At 43.9% G+C, this 21,813-nt stretch overlaps 1 protein-coding gene across 1 annotated transcript in view; it reads left to right on the forward strand.

Moving 5' to 3' along the window:
• The first annotated feature begins 255 nt into the window (after positions 1-255).
• Positions 256-21,813, forward strand: part of kif21b (kinesin family member 21B) — a 69,371-nt gene continuing 47,813 nt past the window's right edge. Inside the window, exon 1 of the mRNA XM_084543595.1 lies at positions 256-734. Coding sequence (XP_084399721.1) covers positions 694-734 — 41 coding nt within the window. The 5' untranslated portion in view covers positions 256-693. The remainder of the gene's footprint in view (positions 735-21,813) is intronic.

A 21,813-nucleotide genomic window follows, 5' to 3' on the forward strand; every position in this document is an offset into this window, starting at 1 on the left:
ATGTGTGCCCATGTTTACTAGTCATAAAACATGCTTATTGTTTAGTAGTAGTTGTATAGTAGTATCATCAGAGGCCATACTAAAGCTTGGCATCTGATAAATATCCATGGAAACAAGTGCATGGCTGAGAGCACAAATGAAAGGTAAAGGGCTAATTTACCTGTTCACTTTAAAACTTTTTAATTAGTTTTGTAGAACGGAATAAATCTTTGTAGTGAAATGTTGCCCAGGTCCTCGTCTCTTGCAAGCGTTTTAACCAAGGTTTTAATATTTCCGACGACTCCTAAACGCACCATTACCCCCTCCAGTTTACGGTCTCAGCGCTCATTCAGTGATCGCTCAGAGAGGCGGTGTGCTTGCAGAGGTACTCTCATATGCTTCGCTCATACGCGCTTTAAACAGGATGTAGCGACTGAGACAGACCACAGAAAGAGAAAGAGAGAGAGAGAGAGGAAGAAAAGCGGCTTAAATACTGCGATGTGACAAACATCAGTCAGCCAGAAATGACTGCCACAGCGGAGGAGAAGAAGAAGAAGACAGGAGGAGTCCCGATGAGGCACCTCACCGCCGGCAGGTCTTGACGGCTGCTCCCGCTGACCTGAGACACCCGACACCGTTTCCCACACACCGAAAACCCCCCCACGACACACCCGAGACACTCCGCGGACCCGTCGGCGAAGCTTGAAAGCGACCATGGCGAGCCAGGGCGACTGCTGTGTGAAGGTTGCGTTGAGGTAAGCCTCCGACGTCTAGTCTGCTGGAAATCTGCCGACCTTAGCGGACCACAATGCGTCTGTGATCCCTGCAGATCAATTAAATGCATCCTGTGCACCTTTACTCTGATTTAAATATAAACACTCCTTTAATGCTCTCTGCTCACTGTTGGATCCAGCAGAGCTACAGAAGACAGTATTCCACCTTGTTTTGTCATGCATGGGTGGTGCTCTGCACACTATATGATAAGGTGAAGCATGTGCCTGTGCCACGCAGTGTTTTTATGATCCACACCGTTAATGGTCCGCATCATGTGAAGCTTGCATTCAGCATTTTACATTGGGTGAAGTGACAAGGGCAGCTGCAGCCAGGTGCAGGGAGGAGAAAGTGCAGGAGAAAGGGCGTTTCTCTCCTCATCAATTTTACTGTAATTACAACGGATGCATGCAGCTACCTGCATCCTCACCTTATCTCAACTGAGGCAACACCTCACATGTGGAGGGCTCAGTGAGCTCCATGAGCATGTTTTTATAGAGCCTCAGCCCTGCCCCTGCAAATGAATGGAGCACAAAGAGATGCTCACTCCTTCAGAGCTGTGTCGTCCGCTGCCTTTGTTGCACCCCAGAAGCTCAGGTGGCAGCGTCTGAATTGGTGTGAGGTGATGTTTCATCGGCTGTGTGTGCCGACAATAAACGGCTGATCCAGAGAGATGGTTTATTTGCTGGCCCTTGCTGGGTGGCAGCCTCTGAAATCGGAAGGCACTGGCCTGAGCGGCACCGTCTGTAATCGTGCTCATTTACAGGGCTGAGGCGGTGGTCTGACAAACCCACAGCCCATTTAACTCAGAGCCTCATAGAGTCTGTCACATCAACGCTGTGTGATTTAACTACTCCTCATCTAGGACTCGTCAGAGGTCCTCAGGCCACGGTTTGGTATCCATTGACTGAACTTAGTGGGGGTTGAGAATGGGGGTAGGCCCGGGCATAGAGCAGTCTTTTAAGATCAGCCTTACAACCAATGGCCCCATTTCCCCAGGGGAGATCTCAGTCCCTTGTCGGCGGCAGAGTGAATCTCCTTTGTGCTTGTTCACAGTTACAACTAACTGTAACAGGAAGTGGAGAAGGAGGTGCTGACGCGCAAAAAAAAAAGGTAAAAGAGAAGCGACAGACATGCTGGTGGCTGCTGCTCTTCTGAAGTTAGCGAATCACGCTCAAGGCCAAGCAGGAGGCTTGTGGATGGAGTGTAACTGAATGAGTGAAGGTGGCAGATACACCACACGTACGCCTGGGTGTTCAGCTCCTTCATTCTTGTCTTGGTGTTGTCATAATTATTAGTATGCATGTTTTGACAAAAAGAGGTCAAATCAACACAGACCTTTAGTTTTATTCCATTTCATTTCATAATCCATTTGTGTAACTGCAAGACTACTTTGCTGATGTGGGTGGGGTGGGGTGGGGTGGGGGGTAGCACTGCTCCTTTTCATCGTGTGTGATCACTGAGTGTATTTACACGCCCTGCGAGTGCCACAAAAAGCGTCTGCGAGTTCGTCAGGAAATGGAAAGCAGGCAAATAAACACATGCAGAGGGATAACTTCCTGCTGTATAAGCTAGCGTTTCTCCTAATGACCTCCGAGCTTCTTTTCTCCCAGAGAAAGCCGGCCGCTGATAAGAGGGGACGGTGTTTAATTGCTCCCATGTTGTGTTGGCCTCGGGCAGACTGCGGATTCTGAGTTTGTGTGTGTGTGTGTGTGTTTGCATGTGCGGCTATGCGTTTGGAGGGCAGTGAAGTTGTTGCGAGGGTCGACCGACACACACACACACACTTACGCTGCCTTCAGTCGCCAGCGTACATTTCCTGAATGTCTGCGCTGTCTTCCCCAAACAATGTGCATATAACTAGTGACATGACCTACAATCCAGCTTTCAGGCCCAACTGCTCCTGTGGACTGGATACACACACACACACACACACACACTTAAGTCAGTGGATCTGCACTGCAGTCAAGGAAAACATGACCACATGCATATAGTGTAACTCTAAGTAACTCTGGCCTGGCTTATGCATCTTTATACAGCTGCGTTCATTTACAAAATAATCTTTGTCTGATGCAGGCAGCCTCTAAGGAGACTCCTGCGCGTTTAAACTCTCGCACATGCTCAGTTGCATTCACACACACAGTCATACCTGCAGTTTCACTTCATCAGGATAGTGCCTTCTCCCCTTGCTGATTTTTATGTTGAGTGCTGCATTTGACCCGGATGGAAAGCTTTGTGTGAGCGCTTGTGCATGCCGCTATAAATGTCGGTTACTCAGCTTTTGTGTGCACGCGTGTACGCCTGGTGAAACTTGCCGGGAGAGTTATGAGCGGCGTATAAATACATCCATTTGCATATTGATCTCTGTCCCCCGCTGTTGGCCTCTGTACGGCTCCGCCACTTACTCGTTTCAGCCCAGAGTGCTAAGTCAGCCTCTGTGGCTGCGTATAAATAGAAACAAAGAAAAATCTGTTTAGAGCTGTAGTGATCTCTGACCTTGTGATGGCTCTTACACCTCACTTCTTCACCTTAACAGAGTTTTGTCTCAAGGCAACTCTCTTTGTCTAATTTAAGCTCCCCCTGCAAAAAGACGTATCACAGAAGAGGGGAGACCTGTGTGTATCATGCTTTTGTGGTTCTGGGTGATGACTGTAATGAAAACAACAATCTGCAAACAGAATAAATCATCAGTGTTCTTTACGACCCTAGGTTGGATGACTGGGGCAGAAGGAGACAGTTGTGACGCAGAGTATTGGAGCTCAGCTGAGAAAAAGATGAGCGCTCATCTTTCTGGTGCTTTGGTGGTGTTCCAAAGCAGAAACAGAAGCTTTTTATAAACCCATTAATGTGCTCCAGCGCCTTCAAAACAAAACAAGAGTAGCAGAATACAACAGCGGAAGCGGCCCCTCACAGCTGATACACAAAGGCTTTAAATGGAGGAGGGGTTCAAAATAAAACGTCTGTGTTTTGTTGTTGGACGTATGTCCTGTGTAGGCTACCAGTCTCGCCTGTTTCCTGTGTGTGTTAATAGTTTGCCACACAGGCTCTGTCTGGGTTACTCACCTCCCAGGGGGGCTGTCTTTTAGAATGGCTGGATTTGGTGGGAAAGTGTGTGAGAGAGAAAGACAAGGATATCAGCCTACAGTGCTGTATGTTACTGGTCACAGGGTAGCACTGCAATGTAATCCCCTCATGAGAACATTCTCACACTCGGTCTCCACATTCATCTACCCATAGAGCAGCTCGTGGCAGGTTTTGCAGTCACCCTTTGAGGGGGGGAAAGTGAAATTGTTGTTTCTAATCAGTGATTCGGCTTCGACTGAGGGCAGAGGAGCAGGAAACATGACGGAGCACACGCCCAAGTTGGCCGTCCGCAGCCGAGCATCACTTCCTCCTCGTGCTTGCCTGCTGGTGGTCACATATTTTCGTGTTTCTTTTTCATTGCGGGTGCCCTCCAAAACTCCTAGACCTGCCTTGACATTTCTGTGCCACTGGGTTTTGTGGTGGAGTGTTAAAGAAACATGTGCCATAAGCAATAAGCTATAAGCAGAACTTGAGACTTGGAAGTTAATAGGAACAAATGAAACCGTGAGTCAGAACATTTCGTGACAGAATGATACTCTGTGTTTTGTTCATCTCCTGATTTGTGTTCTGTTGTGTAATCCGGCTCCACAGGCCCAGGGCTTTACATGCAGGTTGTTGCTAACTGGGCACATACAAAAGGTCTGTAGAACAAAGAAGTTAGCGAAGTTGCCAAGCTGCACTTCTTAATCCTGGTTGCCAAACAATCACATAACACCTCTAAATGACACATCAGATGTCAGATATATAATAGAGTCGTTTGATGTCGTTTCTGAGATGACCAAGATGGTAGTGAGAGTAACGATTGAATTACCCCGGAGCTTATGTGTTAAATAGATCAGAAATATGTGGGTCATGGTGTGAGCTTTGGTGTTGAAAGGAGTTGTGCAAGCCGTCGGTTGATGAACTTCTCCCGGTTAAGGGCATCGGTACTCCCAAATGGTGTGCTGCTGTTGCAGAATGACTTCCTGTAAGGCTGCTTGTGGGCCATCCACACTTCCTGTTCACTTCCTGCTTTGTGAGCTGCTGATGTTGACAGAATACTCAAAGGAAAATTGTGATGCTGAAAGAAAGTGGACTCGTTGACCAGCCTCATGTTATTGGCATACCTTCTAGGAATGTCGCCTGTTCGCGAATCAAACAAACAAACAAAGAAAAAGCGCTCTGTGCTCCCTTAGCACGACACGTCTTTTTGAACCTCCCTCTGAACCTCAGCCCCTTCCCTTTCGTCCTCTTGCTCAAGCGTGTCTGCACAGTGAGCGAAATAAAGTGTGAAACAAAATGCTGGAATGTGACCAGCTTTCTCCCTTCCCCGGGCTCCTTGTACCTCCTGTTCGCCCACTCTTGCACATGCACACACAAACAGATGTGTATTTATTTGAATTCATCCATTTGAATCTTACTGGTGAGCAATGAAAGGCGCTACAGTCCAGTTCAGCATTTGCATTAGTCTGTTATCACGGCCTCATCGTATGTCAGCTGGCCTCCTAAACAGTCCCAACCATCATTATTCATGCAGCTTGAACACAAGGAGGTCCTTTCTAGTGCTAGTACGGTCAGTACAGAAAATAATAGGTTTCCTCATTCTTTTGCATTTTAATGAAAATTTAATAAATGTCTTATGGCTGCATATTTCGATGAAGCATGTAAGCAGTATGCGCGTGTTGACATTGTTGTGGTCACTCACAGGGGACTGTGTGTGTGGAGGGGGGAAGAGGGGGGAGTTAGCAGAAGCCCTTTAAACAGAGCACCTCTTGGGTGAGCGCAGACAGAGGACACAGTGTGAATGCGTCTGATGTCACTGCAGGTCTTTGTGCACTCTGCTGAGCTTGCACACACAGATGCGCACACATACAGAGACGCACAAAAAAGGGCGGCGAATGGGAAGGTGAACCTGGATGGAGTCCAGGCTTTATTTTTGGAGAGAGTACAGTAGAGAAAGAGGAGCGAGAGGTTCGTAGAGCCCGCTTCTGATACCGTCTTTGTTTTATAAACTGCTCTCCTGCTTCTCAAAAGAGCAACGCTTCCTGCAATTCAACATCGCCAATACACAGAAAAATCAAAGGGGGAGAAGGACGGAGGAGAGTGGTGGTGGTGGTGGGGTTTGGAGTGGAAAAAAGAGCAAGTGTCTGTTGTCAAAAGGGCTACTGTAGCGTGCAAATATGAGCTGCAGTCGATGCGTGTGTCTGCATGGGTGGGTCCGTGTGTGTGTGTGTGTGTGCCCGTCTCGGCATCGTGTGCATAAATAATTTGGGCACAGCTGCCCATGTTTGCCATGTTCCCGCGGCGGGAGGAAGATGCAGGGAGAGATGCAGGCCCTCAGGTGTTGTGTCTAGACTGTACAGAGTTGATTTACTTCTCTATTTTTAGGCCAAATGTCCTGTTTAAACATTAAATCATCTTCTGCTTTTGTGATCTGTAAACTGGAAAGGTAACACCATTTGCCAGAATGCATCAGTGACAGAAGCGCTTCACTTTTTCGTGTGCATTATCTTTCACGTTGGCACACAGGCACGCTTGCATCTTTCCTCGCCCTATAAAATGTCTTCTGAAGCATTGTACACTGTCAGCAGATCAGCATCTCTGTGGATGAGCTTTAACTGTGCTCTCTCTATCACTGTGTCCGTCTTAGATGGATTTATTTAGATTGAGTCCATTTTGTCATGTCTTATTTTTCCAAACTGTGCACACATACAGTAAAAGGTGGATCTTGAAATGTGTGCCAGATTGCACACGTGTCTGCTGCAGTCAGTGTCTGCTGTGGAGATATGAAGGGTGATGGTGTGTCTGTGTGTGTGTGAGACCAGCTGGCCCATAATCACCTTCAGCGCTAAGTAGCTTAATCACGACTGGAGTTTGTGTCTTTGTTTTGTGTTATTGTGCGTGAATGGAGCAGACAGCAGTGCAAGGCTTTAAAACAGCTGAGGTCAGCATGAAATATTTGCCAGACTGAATGAAATTTCATTACTTCGTAAATTAATCAATCCTTTAAAAATAATGTAATTCCCCTTATGGTCAGTTGTACGTTTGTACTGCTAATGAGCAAATATTAGCATGCTAACATGCTAAGCTAAAGTGGTAAACATGGTAATATGTCTGCCAACGTTCAGCAGATTGAATTGGTAAGTGTCTTTAAATCAAAACAGCTAAGTGTGTGTTTGTGAAGATTGCTAACATTATCTAGAAGGTGGTGTAGCCACATGTTACTGTGGTTACACAACCTAAGAGACAGAACATAAACCAGGCCTCTGAGGAGCAGTGCAACTGGCTAACATTGACATATCGTGTTGCCAATGACTGATTTGGTTTAAGAGTATTCGTGCATTCAGATACTCCTCGGATGGTCTCAAGTGTCTCATGTTCAAAGTGCGTTTAACGCAGAGTCTGGTGACGACATGGATGCGGATGGTGCGTTTTGCTCTGAGCTTTTAAACTAAACGTTGATAGCTAAGAGCAAAGGAAAGTGATTAGGACAATGTGTGAGTAGATTGCGCGCCATTCAAAAACAATTTTTTAGATGTTAGTCTATCATCTGTCCTCACTGTGGCATTTGACACTTGGTTGAGGTACAAAACAGTGATGGATTGACGGGCTGCCATTCTGAGATCTCCCCCACACAAGCGCTGTTAAAAGCACAAGCTGCTGCAAAACTCTAGAGAGCTAAGTAGTTAGCCTTCTAATTTATATGACTAGGAGAAGGGCTATAAAAATGAGTATCAATGACTATCATCAATCAGAGTATGGCAAGCGGCCATAAATCTGTTGAATTGTATTGTGCCACAAGGGTTTAGCATTTTCAAGGTAGGTAGATCATTTTCACTATTGAATTGTAAAAGTAGTTTGCAAGCCAAAATAGTTTGAGTACCTCTGCTTTAAAGAGGAGCCATGGCATGTGGAAAAAAGTAATACGTATTTTCTCAAAAGAATGGAATTAGGCGCTTGTAATAGATGGACATGCAGCTTTCAAGTGACAAAATGTAACCTGCGACCAAGGTGCAGGGAGGAGGAAAATAAATATTTAAAGGTCAAGATTTGAGCAACACTTGTAGCCTAGGAAACAAATTTATGACATCAACAACCCAGCAAGTTGTGTACCAAATGTTTCTCGAAATGTTCACCTTCATTCTTCTGCATTACTCAGACATGACATGAATAATACAAACAGTAGCATACATACATCAAGTCTCTATCTTCTACCTTCCTAGGAAAATGTTTGTCCCTTTAGCATCTTTAGCTACATTTACCAGCTTGGCCCAATTGTTGTCTGGGTAATTTTTTATGCATTGGGTTTGTTAGATCTTGTTTGCTAAATACAGTTGGTTGGATGCTTAAAATGATGCTGAAATCGTTGAGACTGATGCAGAACGGGGACACTCCAAAGTAAAACCAACCAAGTTAAAAGATGCTAAAATGATCTGTATAGCTGTGTGTGTCAGTTTGTCACTACATTCACCAGACTTCACATTACATACCCATTGCTCCCGTTGTTCATACACAGAAGTACACTTATACAAATAAATGAAGCTTCCCTTTCAGTGTTTCTATCAGGATGAAAGCTTTTATACTGCATAAGAAAGGCCCTGATCAAAAGTATATGTACTTCTGAATCCTCTGGTAGAGATACTCGCTATCAGAAACATATGACTACTTTTACTTCATGTCTTAATAATCTAACACCCTTGTCGCTCCACCAAGCCTTCATCAAAGTAATAATCATCACACCAAGATCAAAACCCCATTTTTTTTAAATTTACTACCTAATGATCATAAACCTCTGCCTAGATATGAAGGTGAATATCCACATGTGTGTGCATGTACCTGACAGAAAAGTCTTCCCCCTCTGGCTAAGTTCACATACCTACAGACAGACAGACAGACTGACACCCTGGCAGGCTACATTAGCACTCATGCTAAATGCTGTCTGGCAGAGTGGGAGTCTGCTCTGGTGATAATGCTAAGCGGCCCTCCAGGGAGCCAGACAGACGAACGGAGTCACGGCAGCAGTCTTGCAGCTCTGCGGCGTATGTCGCACACCGTGGGCGACGGAAAAGGGTGCACGCAGGCGTCTGTGTGCGAGCGTTTGTGTGTTTGGCTTGTGACCTATAAATTATGGTAATTATACCACCTCAAAGCATGATTCTTAGTGTTTTTGGTACAGTTGATTCTTCTAGGCACACACTGATTTCATATATTTCACACATGAAATTCAAAATGACACACGTGAAACATCTGTTTCACATGAATGTCATGTTTGACATGCGATAAATTCACAAATAGAGGATTATTAAATGTAAATCATGTGTTTTACATGTATCCTTAGTGTGCTATATTCTTTACAAGGGAAGGGTAAATGGGTCTTTGTCTTTGTTAATAACCGCTTCTTGTTGCCCTTTTGATCTTTGATCCTTTTGTGAACTCAGTGCTCGGCCTCAGTTTCACTTTAGTGGCTTGCTGAATCAATCTAGTTTGTGCTCTGTCAGTTGCATATGTTCCTATCACTATCCATTTTATTCCCATGGCAGACAGCAGTAAACGAATACAAAGCATCCACCAAAAAGCACCTTATTCCTTCTTTCAGATTGTTGAATTGAATTACAATCCAGCAGAAATCAGCACCTCTCTGAACTTGATTAGACCGGCTGTCATAAAAATGTCGGCGAGGAAGCTAATTTGACTCTTTGTCATGCCTCCACCTCCCCCCATGGAGCAACAGACAGAGCAGACAACGGGGGATGGAGGGGAAACAGGGAGGGGGGATGAGGAAGTGGGGTGAGGATTGACCCAGAATCGGCTCCGATCATGCGGACCGATGCGCCTCTGTAACAATGAGAGATGCTCATCTGAAACTGAATCATGACTTTGACGGCGTCGAGAAGTCAGTCTCTTACTGGGTGGCACGGTATATGCTGTAATGATCAATACTGAGAAGAAAAGAAATTGCATTTGATTGTATAATTGCACAGTCATTACTATGAACCCTATGAATAATAGTATTATATTCATGAAAATCGCCCGTCTCAGACTTTCACATCAAAGTCCTTAGAGCATGAGGAGTGTTTTGTCTGTGTGAGAGGCCTGAGGGCAGGTACGCTCTGACAGCAAATAAATGCAATATGTGATGGCTGAGTTTTTAAAGCCTAGGCTTTCATAGCGGAGGTTTCATGCGTGGTCTGTTCAGCTTTTCACACAGCTCTGTCCTCGTTCACCTGATATTATCAGCATAAAAAGGGGATATTTGAGACCCTTAAGTGCCCCCGAGCATCCACCTCAGAATACTTTGCTTCAGTCTTCATTTTCCTTTTGATATGCTGGTTTATTGTCATGGGATGTGGATGCCGATTATTTCATCCGGTTTCAAGGACAGTAGGCAGAAAATAAGCAAAGAGGCCTCGGTGGTGTATTTAGACAATCCTCAAACTTTGATGGGAGTCTTTAGAAAATAAATCCCTGATCCAGATGAGAAAGCGCTCCTCAGCTAGTGGATGCTCCTTGAACAGTCGACCTAGCTCTTTCCTGACAATGTAGGACAATTCTGTCCTTGAAGTCTGGCTCGGTTAAGGAAACGCTCATATTAACGTCGGTGAACCAGTTCGCTCATTTGTGCTCCTAGCGTGCCAACACAACTAGTCAAACCAATGTGCACGGAGTATGTGAACCCCGCTCTGTCTTACCGCCGGTTACCAATCGGCAGTGGCGCCTGGGGGCACGGGGTCGCCAGTCTGTGAGGTTAGTTTGATAGATAAGGTTAACATGACGTGGGCTGCGGACAGTGGCTCACATGTATTATATGTCTGCGTGTGGGGGTGAAAAGACTGCTCGAATGATGGAGGATGAGTGCTTAAAGAATGCCCTGGAGACGAATCCACAAAGTGAAGAATGTCATCTATTGATGGAGTGATTGTTTGCGTGTGTGGTTTCAGTTATTGGCTTCCATTTCTGTTTTCAGGTTGAGGCTTGTGCCAGTTTAAAGATTACATGGTTGAGGTTGTGATTGTCATTAATGTAACTGTGAAGAGAGCAGGGAGTAGAGGTAGTTCTGGAATACCTGCAGGGAATTTCTTTAGATTTGGCAGAAACACATTTTTGGCTATAACACTAGATTCAAGACAAAATCACGCAAATGTCAGGTGAGGACATTTTACATCCAAGATCAACCTCACTGTAAGATTGTCTTCTTCAAAAAAAAATGCAGTTCTTCACTACATATGAGTTGGGACAGACATGGAAGTAAACTACAACTTGACTGCTTGGCAAAGTCATACGATCTGTATCTATATATCTATGAACTTATCACAATTTCTAGTGCCCAAAATCACTGTTTCCGATAGGTTGTTTTGTCAGAGAAGCAGCCCAAACCCTGCAATATTTAATTTGATAAAGATGTTCAGCTATAGAAATTGTATCTCTGAAAAGATGCGTTCAGGGACGACAACTACATAATGAAACTGAAAGAAAAATATTTTTTCTGTGCAGTATGTGGTTATTACACCGGGCTTACTGAGGCATAGATTAGCTCTGTGAGAATTAGCAAGTGTACATGAGCATGGCAGGACAGACTGCCAGTCTGCCTGACACCACCTGGGTAAGCCAGCTGTCCACGCCCAGCGCGCCGGCTTCTTGTGACCGCTGCCCCACTTCCTCTCCTGTGGATGGCTACTTAAAATGCACACATGCCTCTGCACCTTCCCATCTACTTATTCCACCCTTAGTCAGCTTATCCATACATTTACTTAATGCATGACTGCCTCAGTTTGTCCATGTGGTCCTTATTAGTGTGTTCTCTTCTGGCGCTCCCATCTGATTCAGCTGCTTACCTTCATAGCCCTGCTGCTTTTTCGTTCACTCAGATTTTTTTTTTAACTTGTATTCCTGGTGGGGTAGCAACATTACTCACCCTTCATTCACTTTCATTTGATGCCAGCTTATTTCATTCATAGCAAACATGGCCTTACCTTGCCAAGGAGAATACACAGGCCGGTGCCCTTTGCTTGTTTGTGCCGTCCCTTTAGAGGGTGTCAGACCAGCATATGAAATTCTGAATGCGTGTCTGTGTGTTTGGCTACTGGCCTGTTCGCCTGCTGTGATGTCGGGGCCACGTGGAGGATTGGAAGCCGAAGCAAGAGACAGATTTTGTAGGGAATGGCCTGCTTCCATGACCCATTGTGGCAGAGGGCGTGCTGTCATTACTACGCTCATGCACAGACACTTAACTGATTACTGTAAGGGCACAGACATTGTGGGAAAGGTGTCTTGAGTAGATTGCGACGGACTGAGCAGCAGGCAGACGGAGAGATGAGAAGGTCGATTGGAGGGAGAGACAGCTGATGGTTTTATGTGCGGAATCACTGCAGACGGCTGATCTGGAAAATCAATTGGAGCACTGATTAAATGGGCAACAGGACAGAAACGCCTACTGTAGTTCAATAATCAGAACCTCTCAGCTACACTGGGCTTGTGTTTTATTGAAAAAGCAGGAAGTTTGTATTAACGCTGTGATTAAAAGACATTTTAATGAAAGGTTTGCGATACTTGAAGATATTTATTAGTGTATGATTAGCAGTTACACATCTTGATATCAGGATTTTTCAGAAACTGAAGTATTTACTACATGCGCATATTAGGATTGATTGTGAAATCTTGGGCTGCTAGCAGTGTTTAAAATAATAACATGGCCTATTTAAGTGGTTGTTTCTTCCCCTTTCATTATAACTCTCAACCCTTCATCACACTATCTTTGAATGGCCACAAATACACTCATTCCAATTTATGAAACAATCTTTATTTGCTATAACTTTCTTTCTTGTATCAAAGATTAATTTGTGCTTCCCAAACGTATATTTATTTATTTGGTAACATTTTAAACTTATCCTCTGTACATAAAAAATGTCCTGTTGGATAGCTGATGAATTGGTATAGAATTTGGTGCAAAGATTTATGATACCTGGGGGATAAGTTCTAATAACTATGGTGACTTCTTAATGTTTTTTTCTAGCGCCACCAGGAGGTCAACGGTAGGTCAGGTTATCTGGGCCAATATTTAGTTTTCTGACCAAATACCTGCAAAACTACTGACATTCCCATCAGCCCTGGCTGTACTTTTTGTTTTTGTGCTCTTTATCAAACGTTAGCATGCTTCACTAACATGATCAGCATTGTAAACCCATATTGTCTTTGTAAGCCTTGTACCATGCTGTGGTAAGCATGACCTCAAAGAACCACCCCACAGAGACTGTTAGCCTTTTTATTTTCATACACTGTATGAAATGTGACCGTTGCACAGTCAGAGTTAGAATATATCGTGGATTTGTCCCGCTGTTATTAAGTCATTTAACTGTCCAGGAAAATAAGGCTTTTGTGACTGCTACTGCTTGAAAGATCTTTCAGGGACCACCCACTGACCTTGAAACAAATGTACTTCCATTCTCATCCGTTTTCTTTCTCATTTTGTTTTGACCTTTGCAGCCAGTGGTCTCACTCCCCTCCATCCATTGCGGCACCTTGGGGCCTCTCTCATTACATCCAGCAGTCACTGATATGCCCAGAGCTCTTAACCCAAAATAGGCCATGGCAATTTCCTGAGTTCTCAGGGCTTTTCATGTCAAACATGCGACAATCTTCATGCATTGCCATTTCATCCCCCTCTCGTGTTCTGGTTTTCATTTTACCTCTCTCTTGCTCCCCCCGGTCTTTCTATTTGTTTGACTCTTTTAAAATTATTTAAAAAGAACAAGGCAGATGTAGTGAGTAAGATAAACGCTTCAAAGAGTGTTAATCAGCTCCACCTCAACAACTTTTCAGAGGCTTTGTATCGGGTGTACAGTATGACAAAGGTTGCTATCGCAAGTATCAGGACACCTTCAACTGACAATGACTTGAAAACAGTTTCTCTCAAAGGAATAAAAACTGGCAGGCAGTTCCCACAGTCAAATTTACAGGCCTTTCTGACATTAACAAATGATACTTTTGGAAGTCTTTGGAAACTTTTGGAAATCATAATTCTGGTGACCTACAGTAGATATTGAAGAGGCAGAGCCAGTTAATTGCAAAATCTTGGCTTTGAGGCATCTTTGTAGCATGTCACCCCCCATCACTCAAAAAAAAAAAAACAGGCCTCAAAGTACTTAAACTTTATGAATTCATTTGTTATTTTCCATTTTTTGGCCTTCTTCCTTTTTAACCTAGATTTCTTTGGTGTATTTCCATTTGCCCAGACCAGACAGTGTGCCATTTGCAGTGAAACATTTTTGGTTTGCCAATAAGAAAATGGAGGAAAATGGCCCGTGACTTCTTGTTTTTAAGGAAGTGTTTTTTCTCACAGTTGTCAACTTCTTTGTGAATATCGGCACGGAGTTATCTTTTCCCGGTTGCTATGGGAACATGACCTAGATGTGCTCTCACAGACAAGATAAGAGCACAGCTGGGTTCGTCACGTCATGTCAAAGAGAGAAGACGCAAACATACTAGAAATTTAGTTCAGATGGCTGTATTAATTCTGGTGATGTTTGGATTGATGCATTGATTCTTAATCATTGTTCAGTTGAAATGTTTTGAAGAACAGTTCACCTTCATGCCCACTTTTTAAGCCTGCTTTTTGTGCTGATCTTTTACAAACATAGTTCTTTCTATGAGTCTATGGTTAAAAAAACAGAAACTTCAGTACGATAAATTCCTCGTACCTGAAAATGCTGGTACGACGGTTTCTGTGGGGTGTACGCAACGCAAACACACACGGCTGTGTCAGATGGGGTTAATCCTAATCTGAACTCTGACAATGACGAAGCACTAATCGGAGGTACGGTACAAGCAAACAGAACAGAACCAGATGGAGACACTGTGCTCCTGTTTATGTAATCTCTGCCGGGCTGCTTAATCTTTTCAGAAAGAGGAAGACGGTTCTGCTCCGCACATAACACTACAAGGCTGTGATTGTCAGGTTCTGTCCTGTGTTTGGTTGTTAACGCTCCGTGTGTTTGCTTAAACAGAAGTTAAATAAGAGGAACTGTAGGGTTTCATCATTGAAAGAAGTGATGATGGTCACTCTCTGGGGTTTCATGTGATTTGGTTGCATGTAATACTTCAGTGTTGTGTCTGAGTTTCTGGTTTTATCTCCCACATGTTGTGCTGACAGGGGAGAAGATGCAGCTGCTGGGAATGTGTTCCATGGAGGTAGCATAACCTCAGTCAACAGGGCAGCGTATGTGTTTACACAGGCACAATGTTTCCCCTAGGTTGACAGCTTTGACGGGGCGGGTGTGGAGGAGTGGGGGGTAATGAGGCAGATGGACACAGTTAATGTAACAACTTTAGACGCGCGGTCTCTGTCCGCAGGTGGGAGTGTGCTCACCTGTGAGTCCGCGCACAAGTCTGTGTGGCCTTGCATCTGGGCGGAACTCCACTATGTGTGATACAAAGAGCTTCGGAGAATTGTAAATGCGCGGTCATGATGAGACAGAACTGACATGCTGGTGTGTAAATAAGATAAATGACATAAGGCTCTTTAGTTTGTTTAATAAAAGAAGAAGGCATATACCTGTTCTATGGCGTCTGTTGTCATCTGGTGCTATAAAGAAAATAAATAATCCTAAATGGAGAATTTGGTGTGGTCTGTTGAATAGGAAGTTATTAGCACCTAGCAACCATTTAACACATGATCTGAATGTGTTTTGTTGAAATAAATGCATCCTCTTTATGCATGTTTACCACACATATTTTATATCAAGTGATGTGTTGCAGGGAGAGACAGGCTCTAAGGCAGGAGCTAAAACAACAAGTTCTCCAACCAAGCAAACAGCAATGTTGAAAACTATGGCCTGTTTTGGTCATCTTCTTCTAAAGAATAAATTTAATATTGTTAATACAGTTGGTCAGAATAACCTCTTTGCACACGTCAAAAAAGTAATTTTCTTATTTATGTTTTGGGCTGTGAAAACGCTTTTATCTCAATGGATGACATTTTTCAGAATCCTCGTTAACAGTTATGCTGGAATCTCGGATCAGAATGATTTCAGTCGGCCTGAAGAAATGTTGTCCCTGTAAACCTAGCCAGCGACGAGGGCCGCTGTGCAATAAAAGACGTTGCTTTTAAAAACTGCCTGTAGTTTTGCGAGATTGCTGTTCCTGTATTGAAGTAACTTTCCGAGTCTTAAGTCTTCAGTCATTCATGTTAATTTTTCATGTGCTGTACGATTATGAATATGCTGAGCTTTGAGTTTGGCAGCAGTTCAAGAAGTAGTCCTAGAATCGTATTTTTTAAGATTTGCTCGTTGATAAATGGAGGCGGTTGCGCATTATTTCATGACAAAGTGCTGTTAGGGGTTTAGGAGAAATTCATACTGTGGTGTTTATGTGGAGACAACACCCGAGCTGCTGACAGTTTGTTGGGGCTGTGGTGCCGGGAAATCAGCAGGCATGCTTCCTGAAGCAGTTTGGAAAACCACTCGGCTACCACCAACACGCACTGACAGGCTTGGAATTTAACACATTTTAGCAGATTTTTGGAGAATGCCTTTGATATTGTATCATTTTTGCTGGATAGCAACAAATCTTCTCAAGGGTTTTGTTGTCGTGGAACAATACACATTTTCGGAAATTCTTGTGATTTAAATTGCGGTCGGGTTTTACTACTGGATATGAATGTGCATGCTCGCTGCATGTGCAACATTGCCTTGAGGTTTCCACATCACACTGGTTAAGCTGCATCTTGGACCAGAATTGTGTATCTGAAATCCTTCCTGAAAATGCCTCAAATTATGAGTGAGCACAGAGAAACCTTCGCCACATAAATCTGAGTCTCAAACTGTGCAGTGAAAGACAAACATGGAAAACAAGCAGCACTGAACAAAGACATTTCTGTGTGAAGGGGAACTTCAATGATAACTATAGAAAGAAAGAAACACGTTTTCTTCTTGCTTTCCTCCTTCCCCCTTTTTGTACCAATGATGAACACTGTGTGATGGACACAGCCGGCTCACTATAAAGAATAATAAGACACAATAAGAGCCAAATGTATGAGCACCTTGTCTAAACCGTCACTCATACGAAGGAAATGAGGTGTGTGAATGTGGCAGACCAGGAGAGAAGATGTGCTGACAGGTTTCCCCCTCTTCTCTCTGCTGAGGGGATATTAATGAATGGGATGACAAGAGGGGGAAATTAAGCCTCAGCGCCTTCTACTTAGTCGGCCCACATGGGCGGAGGAGGGGACATCAGACGGGTCTGTGTTGGGTTATAGGATGCAGACACAATTACTGCTGTGAATCCGTTTAGACCAATTCAACCTTATTTCTCTACAAGCAGTCAAGCAGAGATCTATCCCAGCTGTCGTTGGGTGAGAGGTGGGGTACACCCTGGACAGGTCGCCAGTCGGTCTTGCTACATAAACTAATAAAGTTAATTAGGATCATTATTCAAGAATGTTCGGTTGAAATGAAGCAGACTTTTTCCTTCCTTCCTTTCTTCCTTTTCCTTCTGTTTGGGCTGACTTTTTACACTTAACCCTCCATTTGTTTCACCCGTGTGTTGCCAACGCTGTCTTTCAGCAGTGTGGTTCGGAGCAGGTCGTGTAGAGAGTGTTTATGAGAGCCTTTTCACTCAGAACGTCTGCCTGAAGCTAGAACCCAAACAATAAAGACATGGGGGCATAAAACCAAAACAAAAAGCTGAAAGACAGTAAAACACGCCACTCTCGCCTCAGGAGTCGGGTGATAATGTGTGTGTATTTGTCTCTACAAACCGCTCTCTCCACGTTACACATCCTCACATTGTGACAGTTTATTAGTTCGGCTTTAATGGCGTTGAGGATGATTTTTACCGCATTTGGCTTTTGGTAAATCAATCTTTCTTTCTTTTTTTTCTACCCAGACTCGCTGACATTAACAGAGTTCTGCTTGAATTCATTTATCTGCTTCAGACATTCATGTGACCTTCTGGACAATGCATGTGTTTAATTCCAAGGGTCTGTCATAGGGGGGAGGAAAGTAAAAAAAAAAAAGCTGTTGTCCTCATCAGTAAAGACTCATCTGTCTGTCTCTACTTTATAAAACCTGTTCTTAACAACAAATCAATCCTCATCTACTGCTTATAATTTACTACATAGCCGATCTGTGTCTTTTCAGGACAGTTCGTCACCTGTGGAGCTTTCCTGGATGGCAGACTGACTGTTGAGTAAACTGTCAACGGTTATTGGATGTGCTGCGTGAGGGGAGGAGGGGGTTTGCCGGTGTGTTCGTATCTAAAACAGTTAAGGAACAGATGCAAAGCGCTGGATGTGTTTTCCCATCATGAAGGCGACATCTGATCGCTAGAAAGAAAGAGAGAGAGGAAGAGAGGGCGTGAGGGAAAAGTCCACATTGGTGATTAGTCTCTCCTGTTATCAGGAGAAAAGGGAAATGGAACCGGCCCTTTCACTGCTTCTGCCATTAAAGCTTTTGTCTGGATAGTTTGTTTTCATTGGCAACAAACTGAGGGAGGGCTGAAAACAGGCCCCAGGGTGTGAGGATGAGGACTAGAGACGAGCCCAATGACACTCTGCTGCACAGTGATCGTGAAGTTAAAAAGATAACAGAGGACAGAGAGAGAGCGAGAGAGAGGGGGTGTTGTTGTTAGGGGAAAGTCATGTTCAGATTTCCCAAGAAATCTGATGAGAGTAGGTGTTGTCCTGGAAAAAAAAAAGGACCAAGGAATGGAGAGTGTTAATGGAGAGTAGCTTCCTCCGCTGGCTTTGTGCCAGAGGAGACAAAACAGAGCTCTGAAACACTCACAGCTCGGGTGAATACAATTAACTCAGTCTCTTTATGTGTGTGTGTTGGTGTGTGCCCTGTCTTTACTGAAGTGTTTACATTAGGGAAATTAGCTCTTTGGCTATCACCGGCCTGTTCTTGAAGGGTGACTGAGCATGAACACACAATACATCACACACACACACACACACGCGCATACACAGGCATTACTGGCCCTCGCCGACACTGGCAGCGATCACAGCGGGCAGGTTTTATTGGTACTCCCTCCTTTTTGGTGACACGCTTGGCATATGGTCCGGGCTATTTTCTGGAGTGCAGTTTGATAGTAGGGTCAACGGTAGAGTTTCAGGTGGAGATTACTGTATAATTGGGCATGATGGGGGTAATAGCAGTTGCACTTTTGGAACACACCCAGAATGATCTTGTATCTTACTGGCGTAAACACAAACACATGTTCACACATGCAGCCGCCGCACACCAGGAGTCGGAGCAGTGTGTGCGGTTCCCAGGGAAACGAGACCCTCGTAATGCGCCAGTGGAAGGAAAAATGGAAACCAGACTAAGACTGGTGTGTTTATGTGAGAGTGTGCATCGTAAAATATTGTGGCACTAATTAGAAAGTTCCTCCATACTGGCAAGAAACACAGCTTGACAACTTTTTTTCTTTTAAATTACAACATTCTGGAGGAATTACAGCTTTGTATTTTTAGGATTTGGGCATTTTGCTTGATTTCTATGCATTTATTAAAACTGTTTCGATTTTCCTCAATAGTCTACAAAATTCCTTTCATTTTACATAATGACAGACTTCCCAGCTGCACAAAAACTTGGCCTAAATAAAATACAGTGTAAAAGTTACTTGAATTTGCTCAGAAATAGTTGGACAGTTCATGCCATCATTTGATCCTTGACAGTTACCAGTGTTTCCCACAGACTTGAAAGCAATGTGTGGTGGTCGGCCGGGGTGGGGGGGGGGGGTGGGGTGGGGGGGTTGGTTTGGAGGTGGAGGTTTGGCCCGGGAGGGGGGGGGGGATTGGGGAATGAAAAGAACGATTGGATAGGGTATGTGCATGAGGACTGCCCTGTGTCTGACCGATGGGGGGGGGGGGGGGGATTCCTAAAGGGATTTCCTAATTCCTAAAGGTTAATAATTAAAAAAAACAGTTAATAATTGGTTACACAGAACTTTATTACATTGATTTTAACACCCTATATATACCGTAATTTCCGGACTATAAGGCGCACCTGAATATAAGCCGCACCAGCTAAATTTTGGGGAAAATACAGATTGTTCCATATATAAACCGCACCCTGTTGACTGTTTGGAAACGCAAAGCGTCCCATTTATTTACATTTGAGAAACACAATCAATCAATCAATCAATCGATCGATCAAACTTTCAAATCTTTGACATTACAAACAGCATTCGTGCAGTGCACAAATAATACAACGGTGCGCTCCTAGCGCACTTCCTGCAGTCATAGTACCGTAGTAGTGCAGTATAACAAAAAACAAAGCTTACAACGCTTGACGAGGCAATAACGTTAAATGGCTACATTTAATTCGTTTTTAAAAGTGCTTGCCTGTAACACGGCAGCAAAAGTGCAGTAACCCGGCTGCGCAACTAAATAACCAGCATCTTTTTCTTAAACAGCCAACACAGCAGTAAAGGTGCAGTAACACGGCCGTTTACTGTATCAAAATAACCAGCCTACTATACCAGAAAAGTCAGCCAGATCGATCGCCTTTAACTTAAAAGCAGCTCTCGTACTGCATTTGGACTCACTTGGTTTGTTTTGCTCTCGTTACCTGCGCGAACTGTCTGTCTCGCTCTTGCGCTTCCATGAGAGTGCGCCCCTGGTGACCGTTAGCTGTAAGAATCCATCCGCCGCTGTATAAGCCGCAGGGTCCAAAGCAAGTGACAAAAGTAGCGGCTTATAGTCCGGAATTTACGGTATGTGTGTGAGAGAGAGAGAGAGACGCGTGAGTGACAGAGAGACGAAGAGAGAGCAGGGAAAGGAAATGCAGCTGAACGAATACGCGCGTGTTTTAAATAGCGTAAAAAAAGAATAACGAAACGCAATATGTGACGGTCGGTGTTGAATCTTTTATTATTTTTTTTTTGGTCGGTGTTGAATCTGTGGCGGTCGGAGTTGAATCTGTGGCGCACCGCCACAGATTCGTCTATGTGTGGGAAACACTGCAGTTTCTTTATACATTGCGTGCACAATTATTAGGCAAGTGAGTATTTTGACCATATCGTCATTTCTATGTGCACTTTCCAACTCCAAGCTGAATAAACTTGAATACCTATTGGGTTTAAGGATAGTAGGTGTTGTGCATTTGATGTGCATTTGTGTAATGGCAACAGTTTTTAGGAAGCTTGTTTTCCTAATAAGAGAAATGAGATCTAACAGACTCAAAAAAGTCAAAACATCTTTCAGAGGGATGCAGCACTCTTGAAATTGCCAAGATATTAGGACGTGACCTCAGAACCATCAAACGTTTTGTTGCTAATAGCCAAAAGGGTCGCAAGAAACGTGTTGAGACAAAAAGACGCAAATTAACTGCCGAAGATTTGATAAGAATCAAACGTGAAGCTACCAGGGACCCATTATCCTCCAGTGCTGTCATATTCCAGAACTGCAACCTACCTGGAGTGTCCAGAAGTACAAGGTGTTCAGTGCTCAGAGACATGGCCAAGGTAAGAAAGGCTGAAACCCGACCACCACTGAACAAGGCACACAAGTTGAAACGCCACGACTGGGCCAAGAAATATCTGGAGACAGATTTTTCAAAGGTTTTATGGGCTGATGAGATGAGAGTGACTCTTGATGGTACTTAAATATTCAGGTTTGAGATTTATTAACATTGTAGATTGACCAGGAGCAGCGTTGTTGTTAAATACAGTAATAAAACTAATACTCAAAAGTGCAGCTTGCCTAATAATTGTGCACACAGACACATTTCATCTTCATTTTAATACCCAGACCTACACACATACATTTACTGACGACATTTGCAGATACTGGCCGCACTACTTTTTTTTTTTTTGTCTAAGGGTGCTGTCTCACTAAGGTCATTGTTCTGAAACCAGGAGCTTTTCGGTTGTTTGTGCTTGTTTGAACTCAGCAATTGCACTCCATTTCAGGAGAAATCAACTGAGCTGAGGCTGGTTAGAGAAAGTGGTCTACACCCACTTGCAACTGCTTCCCTGGTTCTACATTGTTGCTTATAATTATAT

Source organism: Chelon labrosus (assembly GCF_963514085.1).
Source record: "Chelon labrosus genome assembly, chromosome: 4".
Lineage (NCBI taxonomy): Eukaryota > Metazoa > Chordata > Actinopteri > Mugiliformes > Mugilidae > Chelon > Chelon labrosus.